The sequence below is a fragment of the Papaver somniferum genome, chromosome 2, assembly GCF_003573695.1.
Source record: "Papaver somniferum cultivar HN1 chromosome 2, ASM357369v1, whole genome shotgun sequence".
NCBI lineage: Eukaryota > Viridiplantae > Streptophyta > Magnoliopsida > Ranunculales > Papaveraceae > Papaver > Papaver somniferum.
Genome location: NC_039359.1, coordinates 4784514 through 4802072, shown reverse-complemented (window position 1 = coordinate 4802072; position 17559 = coordinate 4784514). Strand labels below are relative to the sequence as shown.

Below are 17559 nucleotides of genomic sequence, written 5' to 3'. Positions count from 1 at the left end.
GATCTATAAAGAGTAAGTGGAGGTCTTTTTGCTGCGCTCGGTAGGTCTCTAGGAATGTTCTTGCTAGGAAAATAGCTTCAGTTGCTGATCTTCCCGGCATGAATCCAAACTGGTTGGTACTGACAGAAGTCAGACCCCGTAAGCGTTGATTGACTACTCTTTCCCAAGTCTTCATTGAGTGGATCATTAATTTTATTCCTCTATAATTTGAGCAACTATGTATATCCCCCTTTTTCTTGAAGACTGGGACAATCACGCTTTTTCTCCATTCATCCGGCATCTTGTTGTGTTCAAGGATACCGTTGAATAGTGTGGTGAGCCATTCCACACCCATATCTTCTAAGCTTTTCCAGACTTCGACAGGAATATTATCTGGGCCAAGGGCTTTTCCTCCTAGAGACTGTTTCAGAGCCAACTTTACCTCACTCACATGGAAACTCTGGACCACGGCGTTGTTCTTGGCAGGTGTGACGCCTGCCTCCAACACAGCGATATCACTCCCGTCGTTATAGAGCTTATCGAAGTAAGTTCTCCACCGGTCCTTAATGTCCCCATCTCTGATCAGGAGACGATTGTCTTCGTTCCTGATACACTTGACTTGGTCAAGGTCCAGTCTGTTTTTTTTAACGCGACTGGCCAGCTTATATATTTCCGAGCTACCTTCCCTCGTGTTTAGTCTGCGGTATAGCCCCTCGGTAGCCTTATCTCTAGCGGTTCGTACCTCCCGCTTTGTCCTGGAATTGGCCTCCTTGTATTTCTGCCAATCTTCCTCGCTTTTACTATGGCAGAAAGCTTTGTGGCACTCGCTCTTGGCTGTGATAGCCGCTTGAACTTTCGGGCACCACCACCATGCAGCTCTGTGTCCCAACCCGTTTCCGCGCGAGACGTCAAGAACTTCGCCTGCGAGCTTCCTGATGCGAGACGTGGTATCTTTCCACATTGTGTTTACGTCCCCATCAGTTATGAGCACCCCTTCGGCCTGGGCACGTTCCCTGAAGGTTAGGGCCTTTTCACCCTTAAGGGTCCACCACTTTATTCGGTACTCTCTTTGGCCGTAACGCCGGGTGGTTTACCTTTGAGGCGGAAAACAGCCACCAGAAGTTTGTGCTGGTGAATGAAACCGAAACCGGCACCAGGTATCGTCTTGCAGTCCAAACAATACTTTAGGTCCTCTCTCCTGCAGAGGATAAAGTCTATCTGGGTGGAGTTGCCTCCACTCACGTAGGTCGCCAGTTGGTCCTGGCGCTTTGTGAAAAACGTATTTGTGACTGCAAGATCCGCCGATACCGCAAAATCCATGATGGTTTCGTCTGGGTGGTTTCTAGTACCGTCACCAAGCCTTCTGTGTACCCTTTCCTCCCCGGGTGCACAATCTGAGCCCACGTGCCCATTCAGATCGCCTCCTACAAACAATTTCTCCTTCAGTGGTACACTCCTGACGAGACCTTCTAGGTCTTCCCAGAAGGATGTTTTCTCATCCTTTGGGGCTCTCTCCTGGGGGCATAAGCACTAATAACATTCAAATGTCTTTATCATAAACGTAAGTAAACATAACCCAGTAGTAAGTATCACCCACTTTAGAAAATAGGCGAAAAGGTTCACGGCTGTTAGTTAAGTAATCTTAAGCACAGAGTGAGCACATCAGGGTCAGGGGCGTGTGGAGATGTGGACCGTATAATGCAGTAAAGGTCAAATGTCTGCATCTGACTCTTCGAGTCTTCTTCTTCATTCTCTCCAAACCACTGACTGGCTGGTTCGAAATCGAATTCTCTCCTAATTTCTAATTTAATGGTTTAGGAAGATATTTTCTTATTTCAAGATTTTTGTTTTTGTTTTGGTGTCGGAATGGATGCTTCAAATTGTTTGCCGATTGGAAGTAGAGTTAGTTTTTGTACTACACTAAATCGTTCGAGAAGAAGAAGTATTCAAGCTGGAAGAATTGATTATTCATTTTTATCGAAGAAGAAGAAAATTTCTTACTCGTCAAATTCAATTATCAAACCCTATTTATCTCAATCTCTTTGTAATTCAACTCAATCTCAACTACAACGATGGGTGATTCAATGTGCATCCTCATCTCATGGTCATCACGTTCACGATCATCATCATGAAGAAGAACACAAACACAGTCAAAAGCATGATCATGATCATGAGCATCATCACCATCATCATCATCATCATCATGGTGGAGAATGTTTGGAACTGACTAATTCTCAGAAAGCAGTTCTTGGATTTGCTAAAGCAATTGGGTGGGCTGACTTAGCTGGATTTCTCCGTGAGAATTTACAGCTTTGTTGTTGTTCTGCAGCTTTGCTTCTTTGTGCTGCTGTTTGCCCATATTTAGTTCCTAAATCAGCGGCTAAGCTTCTTCAGAATGCCTTTATCTCCATCGCGTTTCCTCTCGTCGGGGTAATCTATTTATTGTCTCATCACACATTTTGTTATCACACATGTAATTCTCGTATTGTTTAGTTCATTTAATGCTTGATTGTTTGTGTTGCTAGATTAATGTAAATCTATACACCGAGAAGTTTGTGTTAGTTAATGAAATGTGGATACCATTCTGAGCACTAGGTTTCAGCGGGACTTGATGCTGCGATTGATATTGCGGCTGGAAAAGTAAACATTCATGTCCTTATGGCTCTTGCAGCCTTTGCATCGGTATTCATGGGGAATGCTTTAGAAGGAGCCTTACTTCTTGCAATGTTCAACTTGGCTCATATTGGTTACTTTCTCAAACTACCTCATTGTGATCACCGGTTCTGATTTGTCCAACAAGATTTATTAATATATTTTGTGTTTTCTGATTGTTTGGAGCTTACAGCTGAAGAATATTTCACTAGCCGCTCAATGGTTGATGTTAAAGAATTAAAGGATGGGCATCCAGATTTTGCGCTCGTTGTGGAGATGAAGGGTGAAAAACTACCTCATCTCTCTGACTTGGCATACAAACAAGTCCCTCTGCCTGACGTTGAAGTCGGTTCATACATCTTGGTCAGAGCTGGTGAGGTGGGTGCATATGTGTTTCTTCTTCCGTATACTATCTCTTCGTTACTTGCATTTCATTCTTTTGTTGTTCATCTGATAATCCCTTACTTGCATAATTGGATAAGCCAATACTAACACATTGTAGTATACCAGGTTTCATTCTAGGAAAAGTTTACTGACTATTAAATCATATAGGTTCAACTTAGCCTTGGTCCATCCTTACTGTCTACAGTTGTATGTTTATTATGAATTTCCCCACCATTCTGTTTTGGTGTCAGACTGTCTCCCATCATGGGATTTCAGGTTCACACAAGTGGCTGTTCTGAGTTTATATTTAAGGAAGGCAAGGGAATCTATTAGTTAACTTTATCAAACTCTTAAGGTTGAACTGCAGAATTATTTGGAAATAGCCTACTCATACCTGCTTCTCTCTCAGTATGCTCTAGTCTGGAAGATGATTGCAAAATTCTAGATTTTTCGACATGTTTCATTTCAGTTGTAGTGGCGAATATACATATATATATATTTGCTATCAGCATATCAGAATTTCATTTGACTGACAATTGAACTTGTTGGTAACCTGATTATGCTTTGGGATTTGTTACTGCAAAATAGGTTGTCAAATGATACTGTTCTTTTTTTATTTGCACTAGATCTCTGGAATGGGGGGGGGGGGGGGGGGGGGGGGGTTGAAAACTGGTAGGGTAGCAGGGGGTTTGGGTTGAAAACTGGTCTCTGCAAACCCAAGCCATGTATGTCTGCAGTTATTTGTCTGTCCATGTCAAACCCAAGCCAAGCATGTCTGCAGTTTTTTTTTCTCTGTCTGTCTACGTCAATTCCAAGACAAGTATGTCTGCAGTTCAAATTTCGTCTGTTGATGATCATTAACATCAGCTTGTATTGCAGTCTGTTCCAGTTGATGGTGAAGTTTCGCAAGGGAGATCAACAATTACAATTGAGCATTTGACTGGTGAAGCCAAACCAGTAGAGATGAAAGTTGGGGATAGAATCCCTGGAGGTGCAAGAAACTTGGATGGTATGATGATAGTCAAGGTACATTCCCCTACATCTGTTCCAAAGGTCCATCAGTTTCATGCCCCTTTTTTGTATACCATATCCATCTTGTGCAAGCATTACAATAAAATCCTAGGTTGTTAATGTAGGCAGTTAACTATAAATGTCATTTTGATCCTTCCTTCAAATTTTGGTTTAGGCAACGAAAACATGGAGTGAGTCAACACTGAACAGGATTGTGCAGTTGACTGAAGAAGCACAGTTGAATAAACCAAAGCTACAAAGGTGGCTAGATGAATTTGGAGAGCAGTACAGTAAGGTTGTAGTAGCTCTGTCTCTTGGAGTTGCTATCCTTGGACCATTTCTATTTAAGTGGCCCTTCATTGGCACATCAGGTAAATGATCTAAATGCTTTGGTTTCAGCTAAACCTATCAATCCTTATAGTTGGCTTTGGGAAACACTTGTGAGATTCATACTACTCTTCTATTATTATGTCTTTAAATATGATATATGCTTCAAAAAAAAAAAAGCTATTTTGTGAGCTCATCAGCTATTTAATTATCTGTTTACCTTATGGTTTGAGAACAATTTATGCTCTCTGGCCAGTCTATTCTATCATATATTAATAGGTTTTATTTCCTTAACATCAAGTCTATCTTCCTTCGGCTCTTATTGTTTTCCTTCCTCTCTTCCACTTGGGTGGCTTCTAGTTTGCAGAGGATCAGTTTACCGAGCATTGGGGCTTATGGTCGCCGCATCACCGTGTGCATTAGCAGTAGCTCCTCTGGCTTATGCCACTGCAATCAGTGCTTGTGCAAGTAAGGTATTGATCTTCTATGTAGCTACCTTTTTGATATGTCCAAGAGGATATATCTTGTACATCCGAGAACTAAAGTATATGTTTGTTATATACTTATATTGCTCATTCGGGCAGCCGGACTAGTACAAATGTCTGCTGTAGCAAAACAATGGTGTCTATATTATCAGAACATGCCTTATCTCATCCTGTATAACCTAGAAAGCTAGTAAGTCGTAAGTGATTCTGAAGATCCCAAAATAAAAACAATAAATAAACTAGATGTCAACCAAGTGCTTTGATAGTTTATAAATTTCAAAATCTTCTCAAGGGAATACAAATGTGGTTTAGAAGTTGTATAACTGGATTTTGTGTTTTTAGGGAATATTACTGAAGGGTGGACATGTATTTGATGCTTTGGCATCGTGTAACACGATTGCTTTTGATAAAACTGGAACACTGACTACCGGGGAGCTTATGTGCAAAGCGATTGAGCCTATTCATGGACATCGGGAAGTATTTAGATCAAAAGGTGCTTGCTGTACGCCTAATTGTGAGAAAGAAGCTCTTGCTGTAGCTGCTGCAATGGAAAAAGGGACTACTCATCCCATTGGAAGGTATTGTATTCGTTGGAGCTGAATAGGGGACTCGTAAACTTCTATCTTTTAGATTTCAGAACTTCTCAAATTGAATTGTCTTTGAAATTTTCTACTTCTTTCCCTACACCTATTCATTTTGGACCTCCATTTCCTTTTTTGTAACTTGCAGTTTACTTGTACATATTTAGGGCGCAGAAGCTTTTTCGTTGATGTCATATCTACGTCACAAAGAGTCAACTAAATGCTTTTTGAAGTAATTTTATGATGGCTTGTTTTAGTTCAATTCGGTTCATGGAACAAGAGTCTCTAATGACTGTTGTTTATAGTTAACTTGAACACATTCTGACCAACCATTGTGAACAAAAATTAAAATCATCTTATCTTACTGTCAAGCATATACGTGTATTTTTGAGTTTATGAATCTGCCGATCCCGTTTAAACCTCAACTAAGGAGTCATGTTAAATGAACAACTTATGCATGTTTAAGTTTCTTTATTTATCTACCATTTCTATTATGTTCATGATGTTAATATTTTCTTTCCTTCGCAAACTTATATAGGGATATTTTTGTTTTTCAGAGCTGTTGTGGACCACAGCATAGGAAAAGATCTTCCCTCCCTGTCCGTCGAAAACTTTGAATCATTGCCTGGTAGAGGTCTCTATGCAACATTGACAGGTGTTGAGGTATAAACAATTCAGTTTCAGTGTACTTCTGTACTTGTTGTTGTAGGTTATTTGCCGCTGAGTGTAACACAATGTATGTATTACTTTGTGGGTGTCCTGTGCTTAGTTTTCTTCGGGAATCTTCAAATAGGAAATGTAGGATACTTTGCTGCTAGGAATAGAATAATGGAAAATATGCTCTGTTACACCTTCCGGTTGTTGGAACATATGTTTATAGAGGCTGCTTTTATTTTGTTTATATCGGCATTTGGCAGTAACATGTAGCTGCAATTATTTTTAATGTTCAATAGTCAGGAACAAGAAATGGGGAACTGCTGAAGGCATCACTTGGATCAGTAGAGTATATTGCCTCACTGTTTAACTCAGAGGATGATTCGAAGAAGATAAAGGAGGCTGCGAGCACATCTTCCTTTGGAAGTGATCTTGTACATGCGGCTCTATCTGTTAATAGTAAGGTCAGTTGTCTCTCTAAACCATAAATTAGAAATATTTCGGAAATATGTTCTCCAGTTGATCTATTATCTATCACATAGATATACTGGGTCCTATCATTTCTATTGCAGCTATCATGAAGGAAAAACCTGATTCAAATGACACCCAATTTTAGAATTCTAACATTTTTTATGCAGGTAACACTATTTCACTTCGAGGATAAGCCTAGACCGGGTGTTGCAAGTGTAATATCCGAGTTGAAAGATCATGGGAAGCTTCGTGTGATGATGTTAACCGGTGACCATGAATCAAGTGCTTCCAGGGTTGCAAGTACTGTGGGGATCAGTGAAGTGTACAGCAGCCTGAAACCTGAAGATAAGCTTAATCAAGTGAAAACTATTTCAAGAGATATGGGTGAGATTTCCAATTTTTTAAATTCCACACATTCTGAGTTATAGATTTTAGACTCATCGATATATAGGTGATTGTCACACTAATCTACCCATGTATTGCCAATCATTTATTTGGCATGTTTGCGCAAATGATTAATGGTTCACTAGAAAAACCAGACATGCCAAACTAAATGATTTGCCAATCCTAAAATTTAAACAATCAGACATGCCAAACTATATCATTTTTAAATTCTGATCCTTTTTTTGACAAGCAACTCAAAACCATCCTTGAAATATTTGGTTAGATATCCATTAGAAAGAAAAACAACTAAACAGCTAGAAAGTTTGTGTCTGAAGCACTTGATGCACCATTAATTTCTGCTGAGCAAGTTCCAATACTTCGCAGGAGGGGGTTTGATTATGGTTGGTGATGGGATCAATGATGCACCAGCGCTTGCTGCTGCCACTGTAGGCATTGTGCTTGCTCAACGTGCCAGTGGAACAGCTATAGCTGTGGCAGATGTTCTTTTGTTGCGGGACGACATTTGTACTGTACCATTTTGTATTGCTAAATCCCGTCAGACTACTTCACTGGTATTTTCTTGCTATGCTCTGTTCTGCTCTACATGTCTGTCCCTGGGAATTGTGTTGTCTACCATTAGCTGAAGTTAACATCTGTCTGCAGGTCAAGCAAAGTGTGGCTCTCGCACTTACATGCATAATACTTGCTGCTCTTCCATCTGTTCTGGGTTTTCTCCCACTTTGGTTAACGGTAATGCTCATCTGTAAACATGGTTGTTAAGTTTTCAGTGCTGTGTAATCAGAGGCAATCTTCTAGTCTCTATGAACATGCGGATGTGATAAAATTTCTGGAAAAAGAAATACCTCACGTTATTTGCTGCTGCTGACCTGTCTTCTCATCTAATTATGATGTAGGTTCTTCTGCATGAAGGTGGTACGCTTCTTGTTTGCCTAAATTCTATTCGTGCCTTAAACAACCCCACTTGGTCCTGGAAGCAGGATTTCCAGCTCATGCATAAATCATTTATGTCATCTTTAGCTATGCTGTTGAGAAGACCGCCAATTTCAGATACCGTACAGGCTAAACCAGTGTAACTGTGTAGTTTGATAGTCTCTTTTATGTTGCATATCTCACATATCTCAATCAAAGTGGGTAGTAGATAAACAGATGTTGGATATTTGTGCATAACTCTTCCTTGTATCATTTTATCTTGTACATAATTTAAGCAATGATCTTTTCGGTCATTCCTTTTTTTTTTTTCTAAAAGAGGCAAGCCTCGTATGTATTCATTTATGAGTCTCTGATTCAAGATCAGGACATCCACACCAAGTTCAAAAAGATTACAAGGACACCAAGATCAGGACATCCACAGCAATGATAATTTCCACGGCTACAACAAGTTCAAAAAGATTACAAGGACTACCAGGACATCCACACCACTTAACACCATAGTTCCAGGACTTAATATGACAACGAACACCTACCATTCCAGACTGATACATACATCCAACCCTTTTTTTTGAAAATCATAGTAAAACATGTAACATAGGTATAAAAGGATCCATAGATCCAACCATTTGTCCATGATTGTTTCAAAGTAACAGTAGCAAATGTAGCAAGTATAACAGTAACAAAAGTAACAAATATAACCTAAATCGGTTATAATATTTCTGAATCGGTCTGTTGTGATATGGGTCGGTACCGAAATCGGTCTTGGTATCTTAGGTGTTTTTGTAAAACCTTGCATCTGTGTCTTGAATGTCTTTGTAAGAACTTGTACCTGTGTCTTTGGGAAACATGTTGCTGTTGTAGAGGGAAGCTGAAACAGCGTCAGGATGGCTGTTGATATAACTGATGAGATAATCTTTTACTGTTGCTGCTTGATACCCGAAACTTGTTGGAACAGAGGTTGAAGAGGCCTCTTTGATGTGAATAACTGATCCTGCTTGATTGAAAAAAAACACACCAAGATCTTGAACAATAAATTGATGAAGGCGGTTTCAGAATTTGGTGTATAGATGTAGTTTACCATGTGTACAAGTTAATTTTGTAATTTGATGTTAGTAATTAGTCGTATTGTTGAATGGGAAGAATTGACATCATTATGAACTTCTTAAACATCACTAAGAAGTTTTATGCAATCTGATTATACAAGTTTAGTACTTTAATTTAGTTCAGAGACTTGAGAACCATGCCAAATAGAGAACCATGCAAGTTTAATTCAGTTCATACAAGTTTAGTTAAATTCAGTTCAGTTCAGAGTCTTCAGACTTGATTTTAAGCTGGTTTTGGCGATGGAAAAACTTTTGATGATACAAGTTTACTTGAGAACCATGCCAAACAGAATGATCCCTAATAATTCAACCTAAGTAGCATTGGAAACCGTGAAGCAATAATTCAAATATAAACCATTATTTTAATTTCTGTGGTAGAATTCTCTGTTTTTTTTCCTCTGTTCTTCTCTTTTCTTTTTTAATGGGTTTCTTAGGATTATTTCTTCACTTCTACCAGTACTACAACCATAATAAACTGTATTGTTTTGGAAGGATTTTGGGTTAGACCAGAATATCTTTTGTGTTTGAAGAAGTTGTTTTTCTTAGTAGTTAGTTAAATTGGATGTTTTAGGGTTTGAATCCTTGTGTGTTTTATGGATTTTTTTTCTTCTCTTTCTATTTTAGCTTGATCTGTTCTGGTTTGATTTGTGAATCACTAGATTCATCTTTCAAATAGATATATTAAGTTTTGTTCTTTTTTTTTGTTTTATTGTACGTAAAATCTAATGGATCCCTACCCAAATCAGCCTTTAGAACAACGTTTGGTGATACCAAATCGGAATCTTCCTTTTTTTTTTTTTTTTTTTTTGTTGATTGATGTCTTTTCGTAAGATTCTATCCTTTATATTCACTTGTATTGTTAGCTTAGAAAATTTACTAGTTTTGTTTACATAAAATTAACTAGTTTTGATTCTTTTACAGACAAATTCTTTTTGGATTAGACGGCGGAAGATGGGCAACTCCAACCCCAAAATGTTGGTATATTGTTGTTGCCTCATGGACATGATGGGCCAAGGGGTCAAGCCAATGCTGCATTTCAGGGGGCTGGGTATTCCAATGAGTTCTCTTACGGAAGAACAATTTTTTGGTAACATGGTTTTATTTTGGGTAAAGACATTAGAAGTAAATCTAGGTCACCCCTAATCTAGATATTTATATTAATACCTAAATTATCCTCCTGATTAATATTGGGTAATGATTAATTAGTGTTAATAATAGTTAGTGTAATGATTAGTGAGATGATTAAGTTAAAGATAATTAGTGAGATTAAAAAAACCAGATGAGTTTTTTTTTTAAAAGAAGTAGAATTATTGAGAGAGTAAAGTTAGAGAAGATGAAGAAGGAAAACATGAAAAACGATGGATTTTACTAACCACAACCGGAGGAAGGGTATTTGGGGTACCCAAGTATGCTTCAAACTTAGATAATGTTGGTTGAATTGCTCCAAATTTTCAAAAAACTGTAAATTTTTAGAGTAGATTTGGGCTTGTTCGGTTACCTTATGTGAAGAACAGGTTACCGAACTCATCTAAAAGTGTAGTTCGGTTACTTCATCCAAACACGCAGGTTACCGAACTCGCTCTTTAATGGAGGTTTTAGTCGTTTGGTAAACATACATGTTACCGAACTTTGTTTATAGGATTTACAGAGTAATGTTCGGTTGGTTCGCAAACTTTAACCCAACAACATATCTAACCGAACTCCACATGTATGGAATTAGTGAAGAGTTCAGTTTGTCAAGATTTTTTGCGAACAAACCGAACAGAGTAGGCAAAGTTCGGTTAAATCATAACTCAACATAGTGGGAAAAATAACACAGTTCGGTTACGTTGTTTTTTTTCTTTTTGTATTATGGGTAGAGTTCGGTTACTAACTAGTTTTATAATTTTTTGCGAACCAACCGAACACAATATATTGGTTTTAAATGAGGAGCTCGGTTAAAACTATTTTTTGCGAACCAACCGAACACAATTTATTGGTTTTCAATGAGGAGTTCGGTTAACACTATTTTTTGCGAACGAAAAAATAAATGCGTGATAACCGAAGTGTTCTTCGTGTTCTTGGTTTCAGAATATTCAGTTACAAAACTAGTTTTTTTTTAAAACTATTCCTAACCGAACATGCCACTTTAACTTCCATTTAAACCATATTTTAATGATTCTACTCAATTTACCCAATCATTTGATGATTTCTACTCAATTTACCCTATCAAAAAACGAATTAAAAATGATTGATGGTTTTTCAATCAAACGAGGAACGTCGAGGAAAGAGAGAAGAAGAAGAGAATATTTTTTTTTTCAAAACTAAAAAATTTCCATTCCCCTCTGATATTTGATTTTGATTTTGGTTAATAGATTCATTTAGATTAGATGTATATGATTAGATTTATAAAATTATTAGATTAGTTTTAATTTAAATTAAAGTAAAGGATAAATGTGTATTTACCTAATTTTAGGACACTCCTTATAAATATAGGGAGTTTGGCCTAATAAGACCATGGTCCCAAAAAAAAAAAAAAATGGCCCCTGAAAAATCTCTGTTACGGAATGACTTATGAGGGGCCCAAAATGGTTGTTAAACTGAAAGGTTTTGGTAACACACCAGGTAATGCCTATGAAATTCCAATTTGATTTCCCACTTCAAAAAAATAAAATAAAATTGATTTCGTCTTCTGTTAGATATCTTGATAAAGACCATTCCAAATGATTTCGAGTGATGAGATTAAATCAATTTGGGTCTTTAGAATCCGAAAAACTCTAAGATAATTGAAGTGTAATTTTTGATATTAATGATTTTATATTTGTTTGTGTGACAGCAACTCAAGCAAATTGTTTGAAAGACTTGATTGATTTTGGTAACTTATTGATACCTTATTTCCGGAACAACCAGAATGAAATTACCTGTGCTGAGGCTGCTGACTTATATCTGAGAATCAACAGGGAGTAAGTTTTCACCCTTATGTTTTCTTCTCCAATCTCTCTAAAAAAAATTTAGATCACACTGAATGCTTAGTAATTAATTTAAAAGTTGGAGCTGTTGAAATGAATTCATATTACTTGTAATCGTATTAATACCTTATAGTCTCAAGGTGATTTGAGAGGGTGAGATTTTTCATTTTCATTTTAGTTTTAGGGTTTTTATGCTCTGTAACTTCATCTTAACAACATTCTTGTCTTACTTATATTGATCAGTTCATCAATTGCAGTTTTGTTCAAAAAACTCTCTATTTTTGTTTTGCAGTAAAAGTTAAAAATCCAAAGTATTAGTGTGAATCTAAGCTTGGAAAAAAATAAAGAATCTCTTTCTGTATGCAAATCAAATGGGAATACTGAACTAATGATTGATTGTGTCAAAAATTTGAAGGATAGTTTTTAATAGAGGAACTGAAGAGAGAGAGAGGGAGTTATGTGGTGACCTGTAATCTCATGTCGAAATGGTGAAACACATTGGGAAAATTTTACTTTCCAAGAAAGGGTAACTATGAATTTTACTTTGTGTTTTTCTTCTTCCCTTTGAATTGAGTTCTTTATTTGTGCTAATCTATGTTCAGTGAAATTTTTTCTTTATCAAGTTTTCTACTGTTTATGTCTGCACATCTCCAATGTTCTGAATTCGCACAACATTTGCATAACTGTTACCAATCCTGCAAATTTTGATTGATGATTTGGGATGTTTTCTTAACCATGAACTCTTGCGCATATACTTTCTTCAAGTACCCATGCTTTTGACTTTCTTGAGCTGTGATTAATCTCTCGGTTTGAAATCCATCAATTTTACTTAGGTTAATTCTTAAAGTTTGATATAAATGGTTTTGTGAAGATTAAAAATGTTTCTGCAGACACCCAAATTTAATTTTTCTGTCCTATTGTTTCTGTGCAAATCAAGTCTTATTCTGTTTTTTTTTTTAATTAGCCTATGACATGCTTATAAAAATGAGTCAGTGGGATATGTTTTTGATTCTATCACACCATTCGCCAAAGATTTAATTTTTTTCTCATGGACTTTGTATATTATTCTCCTCCACTATGCTACTTAAAAATCTCAACTCAATTAATGTTTTGTTTTAAGGCACTAGCTCAAGTTTCTTTCTAAAATCCTTGTTTGCAACTCAATCCTTTATGCCTGAACTTGAATTATTTGCTTACAGTTTTGATATTTTGGTACAAACTTGAGCAACTGAAAGCAATTATAGGTGCCTGTATACTTCCTTGATTTATTTGCATCACCTTGGATGCTTCGTGCATTTTATTTCACTGATGACTTGTCGAACAATTAGGACTAACTTTTTGGTTGAGTTTTCAAATGGAATATATTTGAAATGTTTTTCTTTATGTTTGTGCACCTGACTTAGAGCAATGCTTTGGATCCATGTTTGTTTGTAGTTTTACTACCTTACTGTTGCTAATGGTTCATTTTTCCGTCGCCTTATATGAATTGTTGTATTTTCTAATTTAACAAAGGTCTTATAGTAATTGAATTGTTCTTATGGAACCGACTTCTTAGTAAAGTTAGAAACTGCCGCACTTAGACTTGTGCTGGTTAATCGTTTGTTTTTCGGAGCTATCTTATTGTTTCAAAATGTATGTGAGAATTTACATTTAATTGTTTGAGCACGATGGGTCTGGTATTGGGTGTTTGCAACAGTGCCTTTGAATCCCCTTTGTTGTCAGATATCAATGTACTGCAATTCAAATATTTTCATTCTTATTTTACTGTATTATGTGTTTAATTGAGATTTACTAATTCAATTTATTGAAAAATTATTATTGCAGCGTGCTTTGGGTAGCTATTTGATTCTTCAGAACTAGATATCCCAGGCTGGTAGTACATGCATATACCTGTCTTCAACTGCACTACAGAGCCTTGCAATCCGAAGAAGATCCAGCGTTTATGTACAACTTCAGGCAATTCGTACCATCGGCTGCTCGTCTTTACTAAGCCTTCTCATGGGGGTTTCTATTCTGCCTGGTGTGGATAAAAAACTTTGTGTTGACTAGATAGAAGCGTTGTCAGTTTGACTGTTTTTGGTACTTTTCTGAGACATTATCCAGAATGTTATTGTTGTAATCAGATCGACTGTTATTCAAAATCAATACTCTCCTGAGCAGCAGGGACTTTAGAACTGATATCGGTGAAGGTGTTATTGTGATTTTCAGTACCACAAAGGAAGCAAACAATACAGCACCAGTTATAAAATCCTGAAATTGAACTACTGCCTTCGATGATCAGTTAGATGGTGAAGATGAGTCATTGGAAAAATGATGGTTCGATAATGATGAAGATTTTCAATTCATCAACTTCACTCAACTAGTAGAGCCCCAGGTAAGCATACTGTAGTACCATTCCCAGCCACCGATGCGGTTATGCCACTCCATAGTCCATACTCGGCAGTAATTGTACCAATGCTTTCCATCCTGGAAAATAGAATTAGTATGCTTAATGAACTTTCTGTAAGTCTAAATCATATGCATTCTAGTTACCTATCAGAAAAACAAACAAACAGATAATACATCGGTATCTCTCTCTTACTTGTATAACAATAGTAACACTTTCCAGACTTCCAGCAGCCACTGGAAGTGATTTTAGCTTGAGCAGGAGGCTTCTTGGGATTGGGAAATCCTGATGGGTTATAAAATAACAAGTGATGCTTCAAAGATAAAAAAAAGTTTTATGGCCAACTTTAATAACCTGGCGTTTTTAGGGGCCATCCCAAAGGATTTAGGGGCCATCAATTTATACCCAGCCAAAAACTCTAGTTAAGGGGTACCCTATATGATATTGAAGTTACATAAATGCCCTTCTGGTAAAACTGTATAAAAACCAAATCAAAAACAATTCTACTCATTTCAACTCTTCTTCTTCCAGTTTCATATTATCTTCCGATTGAGGAAGAAATTTTTTTTTTCCTCGTTCAACCGAAACATCGCCGCGAATCGTAAAATCAAAACATCGTCGATTCGATTATAAAACAATGGATAAGAGAAATGAAACCCACAGACCTAGAACCAAAAATGTTGCTCGGGGTATCGATCCAAACATTGGAATTTCAGCAAGAAATAAAGAAATTCTTGCTGCAAATGAAGAAGAACGCGAAGAACGCGAAGAACAAGTACCCGACAATGTAGTCGGTGGTGGCGATTCCGAGACTCAAACACTTCGTCAACTTCAAATGGCCCCAATTAGGTAAGAATCTATCATTTTTGGAGTTTATTTCGCTTTAATTCGTCGAATCGAGAAAAAAAATTTCTAGGGTTTTCGGTTATTTATCCAGATTCGGACGATATGCATGCTCATTTACTTCCGAATGTAGTCGTGTTCTTCATTTTTCAAGAACATCGACAGTATTCGGGAGAAAGATTTGATGATTATCTGCCGAATATTGGTGGCCATATCTTCCTGGACACAAACTACTAATAATCGGTAGTTTAATGAATTTTTTGGCTACCGAATATATTTAAGTAGACACAAAGTATTCGGAAGAACACTCACTACCGAATGTATATATTGAAAAAATCTCAAAATTTATGATATAGGAAAAATCCCATTTTGGGGCCAGTATTTATTCGGAAGACAATATAATGTTTTATACCTCCGATTGTGTAGGATAAAATTTTAGAGTTTCTGAACTCCAGTTGATGAATATTCGGTTGTAAACGTGTTTAGTTATATTCCGATTGTTTTTCATTCGAAAAAAATATGTGTCTTCTTACTTCCGAATTTGTACATTCGGGTTATAGAGGTGCACTTTTCTTCCGATTGTGTAGGATGAAAAATTTACAGCTTCTGAACTCCAATTGATGTATATTCGGTTGCAAATATGTTTAGTTAGCTTCCGATTGTTTGTATTCGGGAACAATATGTGTCTTCTTACGTCCGAATGTGTACATTCGGGTTATATTTCCATACTTTGTCTTCCGATTGTATAGTTTGTAAATATTGTTCCTTTCTTTGTTGTTTAGACAAAGTCGAGAGGGAGGAAGAAAGTGACAGCTAGTTCTAGGAGGGAAAGGAGTGCCAAAGATAATTCAGGTGCTCAACAAAGCGAACAAGAACAAAGCAGTCAACAAGGAGTGCAACCAACTGTTGAACAACAAGGCAGTGAACAAGGGGTGCGACCAAGTGTTGAACAAGCCGCTCAACAAAGTGCAGGACCAAGTGTTGAAACCAGTTGATCCAGTGGCAAGAGTAGAAGAAGAAGGACAACCAGTGGTACCCAAAAAGCCAAAAAAGGAAAAGATGTTGTAAGGAGGAATTGCCTAAGAAAGCATCACATCTTGTCCCTCAGCACTTGAAGAAGAAGGGTATTCCAGCAAGCACAATCCTTGGACTACCAGCGGATGGAGGAAAATTGCTATTTGGATACAAAGACTCATGGGCCAGAGAAAATATGAAACCGAGGTAAAAAATTACTATTTTTTATTAATGTATTGTCTATGTGTTATATCGTAATACTTGTATTAATAGGATCATCAAGATGCGGTCCGTCTACTCAAACCTACCGCCGCACCAACAAAAATGCTTGCGTGGCCTTTATCCGGTGAATGTGAAAGGTTCAAGTCAATTGTTGCCAACTCGGGGTTAGCTAATGCCGCCGAGAATTCATTGTTGGAACATGATCGTGTGGCCATATCGGCGTTCGTGGAGAGAATGTATCCTGAGACCGATACTTTCCATATGCCGTTTGGGGAGATGACGATCACCCCGGAGATGATGTTGTGCAGATTCTTAACCTTCCCGACCAAGGCACAACTGTGAAGTTTAACTACACAAAGCAGTTAAGTTGGGCACAACTTTATTCTCTAACTAACAAGTGCTTAGCTTGGGAGAAGAAGAGACAACAACAGCAGAGTTTAGGAGGCATGCAAGTTACAGAACAAGACAGATCAACATTACAGCTTTGATGAATATGTTTCGAGGCACCTTGGAGAAGGAAAAGAATGGAACGTTAACTGATGAGCAGTGAACCACGCTGCCACCGCATATCTCCTTTGGTATTGGGATGTGTCATATTCCCCAATACTTCTGGCAACCGGATCGACGCCAACCTTATACAACTTTTGGATCCTCTCCATGAAGTCGGTGACTATTCTTGGGGCACGGCATGCCTAGCATTCTTGATGGAAGAGTTGAGAAAGGCTTCGAGGCTAGGACCCACCACCTCCAGCCCAAGTTGCCGGGGGGAATGTGGCTCTATTGCAGGTTTTTATTTAACTCTATAACTCACTCTATAGTTATTCAGTAGACAATACATATGATGCATATCCATAACTCCAAATGACGCATATTCGGTAGGAAATTATCCATCTCTTTTCCCGAATGTTGGTTATTCGGTGGTTAAGTACTTACTTTGTTTTCCGATTATATACAATCGGAAATATTCTTTTGATATTAGAACCGAATATACAGGCCAGAAAATCTATAGGTTACTGAACTCCAAATGACGCATATTCGGTAGGAATTGATCCATCTTATTTTCCGAATGTTGGTTATTCGGTGGCTAGGTACTTAATTGTTTTCCCGATTATATACAATCAGAAATATTCTTTTGATATTAGAACCGAATATACAGGCCAGAAA

General features: G+C 37.5%; 2 protein-coding genes and 1 long non-coding RNA gene across 4 annotated transcripts; 2 read left to right on the top strand and 1 right to left on the bottom strand.

The window, feature by feature from the left end:
• Positions 1-1032: 1032 nt before the first annotated feature.
• Positions 1033-1703, bottom strand: LOC113350606 (craniofacial development protein 2-like). Its single transcript, XM_026594745.1, has 2 exons — positions 1641-1703; positions 1033-1509 (listed from the first exon to the last, which is right to left on the bottom strand). Exons 1-2 carry the CDS (start codon positions 1701-1703, stop codon positions 1033-1035), a joined length of 540 nt encoding a protein of 179 aa, XP_026450530.1.
• On the top strand, positions 1697-8182 carry LOC113346722 (probable cadmium/zinc-transporting ATPase HMA1, chloroplastic). Its single transcript, XM_026590215.1, has 13 exons — positions 1697-2409; positions 2575-2725; positions 2825-3009; positions 3895-4041; positions 4202-4397; positions 4714-4826; positions 5181-5416; positions 5977-6082; positions 6373-6537; positions 6712-6928; positions 7313-7500; positions 7592-7678; positions 7843-8182. The coding sequence occupies exons 1-13, from the start codon at positions 1846-1848 to the stop codon at positions 8020-8022; spliced, it is 2535 nt and encodes an 844-aa protein (XP_026446000.1). The 5' UTR covers positions 1697-1845; the 3' UTR covers positions 8023-8182.
• Positions 8183-11493: 3311 nt separating this feature from the next.
• LOC113352928 lies at positions 11494-14110 on the top strand. Of its 2 annotated transcripts, XR_003360991.1 has the most exons (4): positions 11494-11586; positions 11798-11924; positions 12346-12456; positions 13755-14110. It is a non-coding gene; the product is annotated as an uncharacterized LOC113352928 (long non-coding RNA). The 2 variants fall into 2 exon arrangements; XR_003360990.1 differs by lacking the exon at positions 11494-11586 and having other exon boundaries at positions 11641-11924.
• Positions 14111-17559: the final 3449 nt, after the last annotated feature.

Coding starts and splice junctions, on each gene's coding strand:
- LOC113350606 (XM_026594745.1), bottom strand. CDS start 1,703: ATGCAGACATTTGACCTTTACTGCATTATACGGTCCACATCTCCACAC. Junction 1,510..1,640: donor CACACGCCCCTGACCCTGAT/GTGCTCACTCTG, acceptor GAATGTTATTAG/TGCTTATGCCCCCAGGAGAG.
- LOC113346722 (XM_026590215.1), top strand. CDS start 1,846: ATGGATGCTTCAAATTGTTTGCCGATTGGAAGTAGAGTTAGTTTTTGT. Junction 2,726..2,824: donor GTTCAACTTGGCTCATATTG/GTTACTTTCTCA, acceptor TGGAGCTTACAG/CTGAAGAATATTTCACTAGC. Junction 4,042..4,201: donor ATGGTATGATGATAGTCAAG/GTACATTCCCCT, acceptor ATTTTGGTTTAG/GCAACGAAAACATGGAGTGA.